Source organism: Netta rufina (genome assembly GCF_964035555.1).
Source record: "Netta rufina genome assembly, chromosome: 23".
Lineage (NCBI taxonomy): Eukaryota > Metazoa > Chordata > Aves > Anseriformes > Anatidae > Netta > Netta rufina.
Window position 1 is genome coordinate 7,897,761 of NC_140147.1, and position 16,539 is coordinate 7,914,299.

Consider the following 16,539-nt stretch of genomic DNA (forward strand, 5'->3'; position numbering starts at 1 on the left):
TTGCCATGGCAACACGACACCAAAGTTGCCATGGCAACACAACCAAATAGTTACCATGGCAATATAACCACATGGTTACTCTGCAAACACAACCCCATGGTTACCATGGCAACAGAAACCATGGTTGCCATGGCATCGCCACTCGATGGTTGCCATGGCAACCCAACCCAATAGTTACCATGGCAACAAAACCCCTTGGTTACCATGGCCACAGAAAACCATGGCTTCCATGGAAACACCACCCGAGGGTTGCCGTTGCAACCCAACCCCCTGGTTACCATGACAACCCCACCCCATGGTTGCCATGGAAACACAACACCATGGTTACCATGGCAACAGAACTCCATTGTTGCTATGGCAACCAAACCCCATGGTTGCCATGGCAACCCAACCCCATGGTTACCATGACAAAACAAACCCATGTTTGCCATGGCAACACAACCCCATGATTACCAGGGCAACACAACCCCATGGTTTCCATGGAAGCAAAATCCCATGGTTGCCATGGAAACCCAACCCCATGGTTACCATGGCAACACCACCCCACGGTTGCCATGGCAATATAACCCCATGGTTACCCTGCCAACACAACCCCATGGTTACCATGGCAACAGAAACACCATGGTTACCATGGCATCGCCACCCGATGGTTGCCATGGCAACCGAACCTAATGGCTGCCATGGCAACACATCCAAATCGTTACCATGGAAACAAAACCCCATGGTTACAATGGCAACACAACCCCTTGGTTGCCATGGCAACACAACACTATGGTTACCATGAAAACACAATCCCGTGGTTACCATGGCAACACAACCCCTTGGTTGCCATGGCAACACCACACGATGGTTGCCATGGCAAATCAACCACATGGTGTCCATGGCAAAACAACCAAATAGTTAAAATGGTAACCCAAGCGCATTGTTACCATGGCAACACAACCCCTTGGTTGCCATGGCAACGCAACACCATAGTTACCATGGAAACACAAACCCATGGTTGCCATGGCAAAAAAAAAGCATGGTTCCCATGGAAACCGAACCCCATGGTTACCATGGCAACACCACACCATGGTTGCCATTGGAAAACAATACCATGGTTACCATGGCAACAGAAAACCATGGTTGCCTTGGCAACATCACCCGGTGGTTGCCAAGGCAACACAACCCCACGGTAACCATTGCAACACAACCAAAAGGTAACCATGGAAATACAACCCAATGGTTACCATGGCAACAGAACGCCATGGTTGCCATGGCAGCACAACATCATGTTTACCATGGCAACGCAACCCCATTGTTGCCATGGCAAAACAACCTCATGGTTACCATGGCAACACACCAGCATGGTTACCATGGCAACACAACCCCTTGGTTGCCATGGCAACACAACCCATTGTTTACCATGGCAACACAACCCCATGGTTCCCATGGCAACCGAACCCCATGGTTCCCATGGCAACCGAACCCCATGGTTACCATGGCAACACAACCAAATTGTTACCATGGAAACAAAACCCCATGGTTACAATGGCAACACAACCCCTTGGTTTCCATGGCCACACAACACTATGGTTTCCATGGAAACACAATCCCGTGGTTACCATGGCAACACAACCCCGTGGTTGCCATGGCAACACAACAGCATGGTTACCATGGCAACACAACCCCATGGTTGACATGGCAACACAACCGCATGGTTACCATAGCAACCCAACCGCATGGTTGCCATGGCAACACAACACCAAAGTTGCCATGGCAACACAACCAAATAGTTACCATGGCAATATAACCACATGGTTACTCTGCAAACACACCCCATGGTTACCATGGCAACAGAAACCATGGTTGCCATGGCATCGCCACTCGATGGTTGCCATGGCAACCCAACCCCATAGTTACCATGGCAACAAAACCCCTTGGTTACCATGGCCACAGAAAACTATGGTTTCCATGGAAACACCACCCGAGGGTTCCCGTTGCAACCCAACTCCATGATTACCATGAACGCCCCATCCCATGTTTGCCATGGCAACACAACCCCATGGTTACCAGGGCAACACAACCCCATGGTTTCCATGGAAGAAAAATCCCATGATTGCCATGGCAACCCCACCCCATGGTTGCCATGGCAACACCACCCCACGGTTGCCATGGCAACACAACCCTATGGTTACCACGGCAACACAACACCATTGTGTCCATGGAAACCCAACTTGATGGTTACCATGGCAACACCACCCAATGGTTGCCATCGCAACACAGCCGCATGGTTACCATGGCAACACAACCCCTTTATTGCCATAGCAAAACAACACAATGGTTTCCATAGAAACACAAACCCATGGTTGCCATGGGAACAAAATTCCATGGTTCCCATTGCAACACAACCCCATGGTTACCATGGCAACACAACCCCATGGTTTCAGTAGCAACAAAACCCCATGGTTGCCATAGCAACCGAACCCCATGGTTACCATGGCAATACCACCCAATGGTTGCCATGTCAACACAACCGCATGGTTACCATGGCAACAAAACCCCATGGTATCCATGGCAACACAACTCCAATGTTACAATGGCAACACAACCGCATGGTTGCCATGGTGACTCAACAGCATGGTTACCATGGCAACAAAACTCCATGGTTGACATGGTAACACAACCGCATGGTTACCATTGCAACCCAACCGCATGGTTGCCATGGCAACACAACATCAAAGTTGCCATGGCAACAAAGCCAAATAGTTACCATGGCAACGGAAAACCATGGTTGCCATGGTAACAAAACCCCATGGTTCCCATGGCAATACAACACCGTGGTTCCCATGGCAACATAAAACCGTGGTGCCAAGGCAACACCACCCCATGGTTGCCATGGCAACCCAATTCCATGGTTGCCATGGCAACAGAATCAAATGGTTACCATGGAAACACAACCCCATGCTTACCATGGGAGCACAACCCCATGGTCACCAGGGCAACACAACCCCATGGTTTCCAAGGAAGCAAAATCCCATTGTTGCCATGGCAACCCCACCCCATGGTTACCATAACAACACAAACCCATGTTTGCCATGGCAACACAACCCCATGGTTACCAGGGCAACACAACCCCATGGTTTCCATGGAAGCAAAATCCCATGGTTGCCATGGCAACCCCACCCCATGGTTACCATGGCAACACCACCCCACGGTTGCCATGGCAACACAACCGCATTGTTACCATGGCAACAGAACTGTATGTTTGCCATGGCAACAAAACCCCATGGTTGCAATTGAAACACAATCCCATGGTTACCATGGCAACACCACCCCATGGAAGCCATGGCAACACAACCATATGGTTAACATGGCAAAAAAACGCCATGGTTGCCATGGCAACACAACTTTTTTGGTACCATGGCAAATCAACCCCATGGTTAACATGGCAACACCACCCAATGTTTGCCATCGCAACACAACCGCATGGTTGCCATGGCAACACAACAGCATTTTTGCCATGGCAACCCAACCCCATGGTTAACAAGACAACACAACCCCTTGGTTGCCATGGCAACACAACACAATGGTTACCATAGAAACACAAACCCATGGTTGCCATGGCAACAAAATTCCATGGTTGCCATGGCAACACAACCCCATGGTTACCATGGCAACACCACCCCATGGTTGCTATTGGAAAAAAATACCATGGTTACCATGGCAAAAGAAAACCATGGTTGCCTTGGCAACACCACCCGGTGGTTGCCATGGCAACACTACCCCATGGTAACCATTGCAACACAACAAAATGGTAACCATGGAAATACAACCCCATGGTTGCCATGACAACACCACCCCATGTTTGCCATGGCAACACAACCAAATTTTTACCATGGTAACACAACCGCATGTTTGCCATAGCAACCCAACCCCATGGTTTCCATGGCAACAAAACCCCATGGTTGCCATGGCAACCATCCCCATGGTTAACATGGCAACACAACCCTATGGTTTCCATGGCAACACAACTCCAAGGTTACAATGGCAACACAACCGCATGGTTACCATGGCAACCCAACAGCATGATTACCATGGCAACAAAACTCCATGGTTACCATGGCAACACATCCGCATGGTAGCCATTGCAACCCATCCCCATGGCTGCCATGACAGCACAACCCCATGGTTGCCATGGTAACACCACCAAATGGTTACCATGGCAACACAACGGCATGTTTGCCATGGCAACCCAACCCCATGGTTGCCATGGCAACACAATTCCAGGGTTAAAATGGCAATGCAACCGCATGGTTACAATGGTAACTCAACAGCACGGTTACCATGGCAACAAAACACCTTGGTTACCATGGCCACAGAAAACCATGGTTTCCATGGAAACACCACCCGAGGTTTCCAGTTGCAACCCAACTCCATGGTTACCACGACAACAACACCCCATGGTTGCCATGGCAACAGAACTCCATGGTTACCATGGCAACAGAACTCCATGGTTGCTATGGCAACCAAAACCCATGGTTGCCATGGCAACACAACCCCATGGTTACCAGGGCAACACAACACCATTGTGTCCATGGAAACCCAACTTGATGGTTACCATGGCAACACCACGCAATGGTTGTCATCGCAACACAACCGCATGGTTACCATGGCAACACAACCGCATGGTTTCCATGGCAACACAACTCCAATGTTACAATGGCAACACAATCGCATGGTTACCACGGCAACAGAACTCCATGGTTGCTATGGCAACCAAACCCCATGGTTGCCATGGCAACCCAACCCCATGGTTACCATAACAACACAAACCCATGTTTGCCATGGAAACACAACCCCATGGTTACCAGGGCAACACAACCCCATGGTTTCCATGGAAGCAAAATCCCATGATTGAAATGGAAACCGTACCCCATGGTTGCCATGGCAACACCACCCCACGGTTGCCATGGCAACACAACCGCATGGTTGCCATGGCAACCCAAACCCATGGTTGCCATGAGAACACAACCAAATAGTTACCAACGCAATATAATCACATGGTTACCCTGCAAACACAACCCCATGGTTACCATGGCAACAGAAACCATGGTTGCTATGGCATCGCCACTCGATGGTTGCCATGGCAACCCAACCCCATAGTTACCAGGGCAACACAACCCCATGGTTTCCATGGAAGCAAAATCCCATGGTTGTCATGGCAACCCCACCCCATGGTTACCATGGCAACACCACCCCACGGTTGCCATGGCAACACACCCGCATTGTTACCATGGCAACACCACCCCATGGAAGCCATGGCAACACAACCATATGGTTAACATGGCAAAAAACTGCCATGGTTGCCATGGCAACACAACTTTTTTGGTTACCATGGCAAATCAACCCCATGATTAACATGGCAACACCACCCAATGTTTGCCATCGCAACACAACAGCATGGTTGCCATGGCAACAGAACTCCATGGTTGCTATGGCAACCAAAACCCATGGTTGCCATGGAAACCCAACCCCATGGTTACCATAAAAACACAAACCCATGTTTGCCATGGAAACACAACCCATGGTTACCAGGGCAACACAACCGCATGGTTTCCATGGCAACACAACTCCAATGTTACAATGGCAACACAACCGCATGGTTACCATTGCAACCCAACCGCATGGTTGCCATGGCAACACAACCAAATAGTTACCAACGCAATATAATCACATCGTTACCCTGCAAACACAATCCCACGGTTACCATGGCAACAGAAACCATGGTTGCCATGGCATCGCCACTCGATGGTTGCCATGGCAACCCAACCCCATAGTTACCATGGCAACAAAACCCCTTGGTTACCATGGCCACAGAAAACCATGGTTTCCATGGAAACACCACCCGAGGGTTCCCGTTGCAACCCAAATCCATGGTTACCATGAACACCCCATCCCATGTTTGCCATGGCAACACAACACCATGGTTACCATGGCAACAAAATTCCATGGTTGCCATGGCAACACAACCCCTTAGTTACCATGGCAACACCACCCCATGGTTGCTATTGGAAAAAAATACCATGGTTACCATGGCAAAAGAAAACCATGGTTGCCTTGGCAACACCACCCGGTGGTTTCCATGGCAACACTACCCCATGGTAACCATTGCAACACAACAAAATGGTAACCATGGAAATAAAACCCCATGGTTGCCATGACAACACCACCCCATGTTTGCCATAGCAACCCAACCCCATGGTTGCCATGGCAACACAATTCCAGGGTTAAAATGGCAATACAACCGCATGGTTACAATGGTAACTCAACAGCACGGTTACCATGGCAACAAAACTCCATGGTGGACATGGCAACACAACACCAAAGTTGCCATGGCAACAAAACCAAATAGTTACCATGGCAACAGAAAACCATGGTTGCCATGGTAACAAAACCCCATGGTTCCCACGGCAATACAACACCATGGTTCCCATGGCAACATAAAACCATGGTGCCAAGGCAACACCACCCCAAGGTTGCCATGGCAACCCAATTCCATGGTTGCCATGGCAACAGAATCAAATGGTTACCATGGAAACACAACCCCATGCTTACCATGGCAACACAACCCCATGGTTACCATGTCAACACAAACCCATGTTTGCCATGGCAACACAACCCCATGAATACCAGGGCAACACAACCCCATGGTTTCCATGGAAGCAAAATCCCATGGTTGCCATGGCAACCCAACCCCATGGTTACCATGGCAACAAAACCCCTTGGTTACCATGGCCACAGAAAACCATGGTTTCCATGGAAACACCACCCGAGGGTTGCCGTTGCAACCCAACACCCCTGGTTACCATGACAACCCCACCCCATGGTTGCCATGGAAACAAAACACCATGGTTACCATGGCAACAGAACTCCATTGTTGCTATGGCAACCAAACCCCATGGTTGCCATGGCAACCCAACCCCATGGTTACCATGACAAAACAAACCCATGTTTGCCATGGCAACACAACCCCATGATTACCAGGGCAACACAACCCCATGGTTTCCATGGAAGCAAAATCCCATGGTTGCCATGGAAACCCAACCCCATGGTTACCATGGCAACACCACCCCACGGTTACCATGGCAATATAACCTCATGGTTACCCTGCCAACACAACCCCATGGTTACCATGGCAACAGAAACACCATGGTTACCATGGCATCGCCACCCGATGGTTGCCATGGCAACCGAACCTAGTGGCTGCCATGGCAACACAACCCAATTGTTACCATGGAAACAAAACCCCATGGTTACAATGGCAACACAACCCCTTGGTTGCCATGGCAACACAACACTATGGTTACCATGGAAACACAATCCCGTGGTTACCATGGCAACACAACCCCTTGGTTGCCATGGCAACACCACACGATGGTTGCCATGGCAAATCAACCACATGGTGTCCATGGCAAAACAACCAAATAGTTAAAATGGTAACCCAAGCGCATTGTTACCATGGCAACACAACCCCTTGGTTGCCATGGCAACGCAACACCATAGTTACCATGGAAACACAAACCCATAGTTGCCATGGCAAAAAAAAAAGCATGGTTCCCATGGAAACCGAACCCCATGGTTACCATGGCAACACCACACCATGGTTGCCATTGGAAAACAATACCATGGTTACCATGGCAACAGAAAACCATGGTTGCCTTGGCAACATCACCCGGTGGTTGCCAAGGCAACACAACCCCACGGTAACCATTGCAACACAACCAAAAGGTAACCATGGAAATACAACCCAATGGTTACCATGGCAACAAAACACCATGGTTGCCATGGCAGCACAACATCATGTTTACCATGGCAACGCAACCCCATTGTTGCCATGGCAAACCAACCCCATGGTTACCATGGCAACACAACCCCATGGTTACCATGGCAACACAACCCCATGGTTGCCATGGCAACACAACCCCATGGTTACCATGGCAACACAACCCCATGGTTTCAGTAGCAACAAAACCCCATGGTTCCCATGGCAACCGAACCCCATGGTTACCATGGCAACACAACCCCTTGGTTGCCATGGCAACACAACACCATGGTTAACATGGCAACACAACCCCATGGTTTCCATGGCAACACAACCCCATGGTTTCAGTAGCAACAAAACCCCATGGTTCCCATGGCAACCGAACCCCATGGTTACCATGGCAACACAACCCCTTGGTTGCCATTGCAACCCAACACCATGGTTAACATGGCAACACAACCCATGGTTTCCATGGCAACACAACTCCAACGTTAAAATGGCAACACAACCGCATGGTTACCGTGGCAACAAAACTCCATGGTTTACATGGCAACACAACCGCATGGTTACCATAGCAACCCAACCGCATGGTTGCCATGGCAAAACGACACCAAAGTTTCCATGGCAACACAACCAAATAGTTACCATGGCAATATAACCACATGGTTACTCTGCAAACACAACCCCATGGTTACCATGGCAACAGAAACCATGGTTGCCATGGCATCGCCACTCGATGGTTGCCATGGCAACCCAACCCCGTAGTTACCATGGCAACAAAACCCCTTGGTTACCATGGCCACAGAAAACCATGGTTTCCATGGAAACACCATCCGAGGGTTCCCGTTGCAACCCAACTCCATGGTTACCATGACAACCCGACCCTATGGTTGCCATGGTAACACAACCCCATGGTTACCAGGGCAACACAACCCCATGGTTTCCATGGAAGCAAAATCCCATGGTTGCCATGGCAACCCCACCCCATGGTTACCATAACAACACAAACCCATGTTTGCCATGGCAACACAACCCCATGGTTACCAGGGCAACACAACCCCATGGTTTCCATGGAAGCAAAATCCCATGGTTGCCATGGCAACCCCACCCCATGGTTACCATGGCAACACCACCCCACGGTTGCCATGGCAACACAACCGCATTGTTACCATGGCAACACAACTATATGTTTGCCATGGCAACAAAACCCCATGGTAACCATAAGGTAGTGTTGCCATCGCAACCATGGGGTTCTGTTGCAATGGTAACAATGGGGTTGGGATGCAATGGTAACCAGACAGTTCTCTTGGAATGGCAACTATGGGGTTGTGTTGCCATGGCAACGATGGGGTTGTGTTGCCATGGCAACCACGGGGTTGTGTTGCCATGGGAACCATGGGGTTGTGTTGCCATGGTAACTACGGGGTTGGGTTGCCATGGTAACAATGGCGTTTTGTTGCCATGGCAACCATGGTGTAGTGTTTCCATGGCAACCATGGGGTTGTGTTGCCATGGTAACTATGGGGTTGGGTTGCCATGGCAACCACGGGGTTGTGTTACCATGGGAACCATGGGGTTGGGTTGCTATGGAAACTATGGGGTTTATTTGCCATGGCAACCATGAAGTTGAGATGCGTGGTAACCATGCGGTTGTGTTGCCATGGTAACCATTGGGTTGGGTTGCCATGGCCACCGCTGGGTTTGGTTGCTATGGTAACCATGGGTTTCTGTTGCCATGGTAACCATGGGGTTGGTTTGCCATGGTAACCATGGCGTTCTGTTGCCATGGTAACTATGGGGTTGGGTTGCCATGGTAACCATGGGGTAGTGTTGCCATGGCAACCATGGTGTTGTGTTGCCATGGTAACTATGGGGTTGGGTTGCTATGGAAACTATGGGATTCTGTTGCCATGGTAACCATGGCGTTCTGTTGCCATGGTAACCATGGGGTAGTGTTGCCATGGCAACCATGGGGTTGTGTTGCCATGGTAACTATGGGGTTGGGTTGCAATGGTTATCAGGCGGTTCTTTTGGAATGGCAACCATGGGGTAGTGTAGCCATGGTAACCATGCGGTTGTGTTGCAATGGTAACCATGGGGTTGTGTTGCCATGGCAACTATGGGGTTCTGTTGCCATGGCAACCATGGGGTAGTGTTTCCATGGCAACCATGGGGTTGTGTTGCCATGGTAACGATGGGGTTGGGTTGCCATGGGAACCATGGGGTTGTGTTGCCATGGTAACTATGGGGTGGGTTGCTATGGAAACTATGGGGTTTAGTTGCCATAGCAACCATGGGTTTGAGATGCGTGGTAACCATGCAGTTGGGTTGCCGTGGTAACCATGCGGTTGTGTTGTTGTGGTAACCATGCGGTTGTGTTTCCATGGCAACCATGGGGTAGTGTTTCCATGGCACCATGGGGTTGTGTTGCAAAGGTAACGATGGGGTTGGGTTGCCATGGCAACCACAGGGTTGTGTTGCCATGGGAACCATGGGGTTGTGTTGCCATGGTAACCATGGGGTTGGGTTGCCATGGCAACCACGGGGTTTGGTTGCTATGGTAACCATGGGTTTCTGTTGCCATGGTTACCATGGGGTTGGGTTGCCATGGTAACCATGGCGTACAGTTGCCATGGCAACTATGGGGTTCTGTTCCATGGCAACTATGGGGTAGTGTTGCCATGGCAACCATGCGGTTGTGTTGCCATGGTAACCATGGGGTTTGGTTGCCATGGCAACCACGGGGTTTGGTTGCTATGGTAATCATGTGGTTGGGTTGCCATGGCAACCATGGGGTTGTGCTGCCATGGTAACCATGGCGTTTAGTTGCCATGGCAACTATGGCGTTCTGTTGCCATGACAACCATGGGGTTGGGTTGCCATGGCAACCATGGGGTTGTGTTGCCATGGTAACGATGGGGTTGTGTTGCCATGGTAACTATGGGGTTGGGTTGCTATGGAAACTATGGGGTTTAGTTGCCATGGCAACCATGGGGTTGAGATGCCGTGGTAACCATGCAGTTGGGTTTCCGTGGTAACCATGCGGTTTTCTTGTGGTAAACATGCGGTTGTGTTGCCATGGTAACCATGGGGTTGGGTTGCCATGGCAACCACGGGGTTTGGTCACTATGGTAACCATGGGGTTCTGTTGCCATGGTAACCATGGGGTAGTGTTGCCATGGCAACCATGGGGTTCTGTTGCCATGGTAACAATGGGGTTGGGTTGCAATGGTAACAAGGCAGTTCCCTTGGAATGGAAACTATGAGGTTGTGTTGCCATGGGAACCATGGGGTTGTGTTGCCATGGTAACTATGGGGTTGGGTTGCCATGGCAACCACGGAGTTGTGTTGCCATGGGAACCATGGCGTTGTGTTGCCATGGTAACTATGGGATTGGGTTGCTATTGAAACTATGGGGTTTAGTTGCCATGGCAACCATGGGGTTGAGATGCCGTGGTAACCATGCATTTGGGTTGCCGTGGTAACCATGCGGTTTTGTTGTTTGGTAACCATGCGGTTGTGTTGCCATGGGAACCATGGGTTTGGGTTGCCATGGCAACCACGGGGTTTGGTTACTATGGTAACCATGGGGTTCTGTTGCCAGGGAAACCATGGGGTAGTGTTTCCATGGCAACCATGGGGTTCTGTTGCCATGGTAACAATGGGGTTCTGTTGCCATGGTAACCACGGGGTTGGGTTGCCATGGTAACCACGGGGTTTGGTCACTCTGGTAACCATGGGGTTCTGTTGCCATGGTAACCATGGGGTAGTGTTGCCTTGGCAACCATGGGGTTCTGTTGCCATGGTAACAATGGGGTTGGGTTGCAATGGTAACAAGGCAGATCTCTTGGAATGGCAACCACGGGGTTGTGTTGCCATGGGATCCATGGGGTTGTGTTTCCATGGTAACTATGGGGTTGGGTTGCTATGGTAACCATGCGGCTGTGTTGCCATGGCAACCATGGGGTTGTGTTGCCATGATAACAATGGCGTTTTGTTGCCATGGCAACTATGGTGTTCTGTTGCCATGGCAACCATGGGGTAGTGTTTCCATGGCAACCATGGGGTTGTGTTGCCATGGAAACCATGGGGTTAACATGCCGTGGTAACCATGCAGTTGGGTTGCCGTGGTAACCATGAGGTTGTGTTGTTGTGGTAACCATGTGGTTGTGTTGCCATGGTAACCATGGGGTTGGGTTGCCATGGTAACCATGGCGTTTAGTTGCCATGGCAACTATGGGGTTCTGTTGCCATGGTTACCATGGGGTAGTGTTGCCATGGCAACCATGGGGTTGTGTTGCCATGGTAACTATGGGGTTGGGTTGCAATGGTTATCAGGCGGTTCTTTTGGAATGGCAACCATGGGGTAGTGTTGCCATGGTAACCATGGGGTTTGGTTGCTACGGTGACCATGGCGTTCTGTTGCCATGGTAACCATGGGGTTGGGTTGCCATGGTAACCATGGCGTTTAGTTGCCACGGCAACTATGGGGTTCTGTTGCCATGGTAACATGGGGAAGTGTTGCCAAGGCAACCATGGGGTTGTGTTGCCATGGTAACAATGGGGTTGGGTTGCAATAGTAACCAGGCAGTTCTCTTGGAATGGCAAACATGGGGTTGTGTTGCCAAGGTAACGATGGGGTTGGGTTGCCATGGCAACCACGGGGTTGTGTTGCCATGGGAACACAGGGGTTGTGTTGCCATGGTAACTATGGGGTTGGGTTGCTATGGAAACTATTGGGTTTAGTTGCCTTGGCAACCATGGCGTTGAGATGCGTGGTAACCATGCAGTTGGGTTGCCGTGGTAACCATGCGGTTGTGTTGTTGTGGTAACCATGCGGTTGTGTTGCCATGGTAACCATGGGGTTGGGTTGCCATTGCAACCACGGGGTTGTGTTGCCATGGGAACCATGGGGTTGTGTTGCCATGGTACCCATGGGGTAGTGTTGCCATGGCAACCACGGGGTTGCGTTGCCATGGTAACCATGGTGTCGGGTTGCCATGGCAACCACGGGGTTGTGTTGCCATGGTAACCATGGGGTAGTGTTGCCATAGCAACCACGGGGTTGTGTTGCCATGGGAACCATGGGGTTGTGTTGCCATGGGAATCATGGGGTTGGGTTGCCATGGCAACCACGGGGTTTGGTTGCTATGGTAACCATGGCGTTCTGTTGCCATGGTAACCATGGGGTTGGGTTGCCATGGCAGCTATGGGGTTCTGTTGCCATGGTAACCATGGGGTAGTGTTGCCATGGCAACCACGGGGTTGTGTTGCCATGGGAACCACGGGGTTTTGTTGCTATGGTAACCATGGCGTTCTGTTGCCATGGTAACCATGGGGTTGTGTTGCCATGGTAACTATGGGGTTGGGTTGCTATGGAAACTATGGGGTTTAGTTGCCATGGCAACCATGGGGTTGAGATGCCGTGGGAAGCATGCGGTTGGGTTGCCGTGGTAACCATGCGGTTTTGTTGTTGTGGTAACCATGCGGTTGTGTTGCCATGGTAACTATGGGGTTGTGTTGCCATGGCAACCACGGGGTTTGGTTGCTATGGTGTTGCAGGAAGCACGGCCGAAAGCACGACAGACACCAGTAGAGTCAGATCATGCTCCATTTTATTGCCCGAATAGCCTAACTTTTATAGAGAACTTAACAGGGGTGGACAGTGTTTCACACAAGATTATTGGTCAAAAGCACTCAGACAAACAGCTACAAGAAAACAACCCCACCTGCAAGAAAACAACCCCCTTGTGATTAGCAGTCACATAGACCTTGTCCTTGAGGCCAGCTACTGGTAACAATATTTTCCTGAATTCCTCAATTGGGCGATGTGGGAACACTGTCATGGGAACTTCTCATAGTTGCCCTGGTAGCTTGGTTTGCTCAGCTACAGCAAGCCATGGGATTTTTGCTGTTTCAAGAAATCCCTCAACAATTCCCCTTTTCTTCTTTTGAGCAAACCAAGCCTGACACAGCAGTTTTACAAGTAACTCTTTAGCTATACTTACAACACACAACGATGATTACCACCACCATAAACCAAATCCTTAATCCTCTTGTGATTAAACCCAGCAACCATCTACACTTTGTTTCAAACAAGTCAGTGAACCATTGATTGAAAGGATTGATACCATATTGAATCTTTCTCATGTGCTCTTTCAGGAAAGTAATGGATTTGTGAATTGACTCATTATGATCAGAAAGGTTTAAACAGTACATTCCCTTAAAGTCCTCACACCCATTCCTTTAAGCCAAAAGCAAGATGTCAATAGCAGCTTGATCCTGTAAAAGCAGATGTCGCAGACTATTTTGATCTGGTAACATCTCCTCAAGTATCTCTGTCGTGGCATAGGCTTGCCTCTCGGCCCAGCATACCAATTTTTCTAAGTTGTTACGTGCGGCCGCAGATGCCACTCCAGGCACTGAAATTGCTAATGCCGCTCTAGCTGCAACCCCACACAATTCAACATTATCATTGCAATCCAATGCAAGCAATGTCCATTTATGTCTGGTGATCTCACGCAACTGTAACAAGCTAGGAGCAAATACAATGAGTTTATCTATGTAACATGGACATCTGATAGCATTTGCAGGGATACCTTGCCAGGCCCCATCCCCACAAATCAGAAGCACATCAGGAGGTAAGGCCAAAGCTGTACAATTGTTCCAAACACTGTAGTTGTTACCCCTTGTCTCCATGCTATAAACCCCTAAACCCTGCTTAGCAGCGTCATTGCAATCACAGGTGTTATTTGTGTCTTTGTACCAGTATGGCCTTTTCCAGGTTCCTGTAGCAGGAATCATCTGATATCCACGGCTACGTTCACTTTTGTAGCCACCTTTCAGGTTGATACACATTTGACTACAGATACCAAGGTTTTGACATTCATCAATGTCTCCACAGTTTCTCTTGTCTATAAACTCAAACCCAGCTGGACAGTCACATTCATTTATGATGCATTCCTCCAAGGGCTCATCACCCCAGTCCTTGCAGTCTCTCTGCTGGTTACACACTTTATTGATATCTATGCATTCTCCACTTCTGCAGTTGAATTTGCCAGGTCCAGAGCACTGAATAACATTGTTACAGTTTGCTTCATCAGTGCCATACAGACAGTCTCTCACACCACTGCACTGCCTACTCCCATGGACACAGTTCCCATCTTCACATCTGAACTGGTCTGGCCTGCAGGTCCAAGAAGGGCAGTTAATTTCATCACTTCCATCCTTGCAATCAGGATCTCCATCACATCGCCACTTCTTGTGGATACATTCACCTGAGCTGCACTGCACCTCACTCGTAGCACACTTCACTGGAGGTGCAGGCTGGCGGCCACACTGCTCCAAAGATTCATCCGAGTGGTTGGAGCAGTCAGCATCATCATCACACACCCAGCTGATAGGGATGCAGGTAGAACTCTTGCACTGAAACTCATGAACACCACAGGTAGGAGGTGCACACTCCAACTCATCGCTACCATCACTGCAGTCATCTTGAACATTGCAGACAAAGCTTTTGGAGATACATTGCCCACTACTGCATGTGAATTCTGCTGCACTACAAGTCACAATGCCACAATTCTCTTCATCTTCTCCACTGTCACAATCCTTTTCACCATCACATTTCCAGGACACTGGGATACACTGGGTTGACTGAGGACCACAGCTGATTTCATTTACCCGGCATGCTCTCATATGACACAGCTCAGCACTCTCATCAGACCCATTTTCACAGTCCGGATCCCCATCACACTGCCATCTATTTGGCACACACTGACCACTGTTGCACACAAAGTCAGATTCAGCACACCTCTTCACACAAGCACTCTCATCACTGCCATCTGAGCAATCTTCACATTTTGCTCTAGCACCGTCGGCAGCAGTGCACAGGCAGGCGAGGGCGAGCAGCAGGCAGAGTGCCCCGCAGCGCGGCAGCACCCACCGCCGCCCTGCACCTGTGTCACTTATACTACTCCTATTACCCGTGCTGTTAGTGTCAGTGGCATCCTCCTGGCACCGTTTCCGTCTTTGTCGCCCCTTACTCTCCCCCTTTTCTTTTTGCCACTGACCATTCACCACAAATGGATGAGACACATGATTACTAGTTAGGAAAGAGAGTGTAACGTCTGCTATACGGCTGCAGGCAGTGCCGGCTGCAACCTTAGAAGCGGTTTGTGAAAGAGCCTGCCGGTGGGCATTTGGCAGTGTAATCTGCGTCTCTGCACTCCTGCCCCGCAATAGAGCTAAATCGTCATTAATAGTCTGTAGAATGTGGCAACCCCACGGAATGTTATCCAGAAACATAGTTATAACACCGATCTGGGGACGAATAGTCTTTTTTTGAATTGCAAGATAACTTCTTATAAAAAGAATGCCAGAGAGAAGCAGCACAGCCGCTGCTGCCGCTGTCTCCATGGTTACGTCAGACAGGCTGCAGGGTCCTGATCTCCGCCCCTCTGCTCTGTGCCGACTGGCCACACGGTGAGGGTCGGCCGCCATTGTCCACTGACGCCTCTGGTCTCCCGTAGCAACTCGATCTCGGACGGCCTGCGCCGCAGTGTGATCACGTCAATTTCCCGCGGCCCTCCGCAAATTCCACGTCCCGCCGCAACTCCGTTTCCCGCGGCCCTCCGCAAATTCCACGTCCCGCCGCAACTCCGTTTCCCGCGGCCCTCCGCAAATTCCACGTCCCGCCGCAACTGTAATTCCCGCGGCCCTCCGCAATTCCACGTCCC

General features: G+C 50.1%; 1 protein-coding gene across 1 annotated transcript in view; it reads right to left on the reverse strand.

Moving 5' to 3' along the window:
- LOC311218115 (very low-density lipoprotein receptor-like) overlaps window positions 1-16,303 on the reverse strand; it is a gene marked incomplete at both ends in the record, with an annotated part of 164,109 nt that extends 147,806 nt beyond the window's left edge. Inside the window, 2 exons of the mRNA XM_084300602.1 lie at window positions 14,548-15,814; window positions 16,283-16,303. Coding sequence (XP_084156728.1) covers window positions 14,548-15,814; window positions 16,283-16,303 — 1,288 coding nt within the window. The remainder of the gene's footprint in view (window positions 1-14,547; window positions 15,815-16,282) is intronic.
- Window positions 16,304-16,539: the final 236 nt, after the last annotated feature.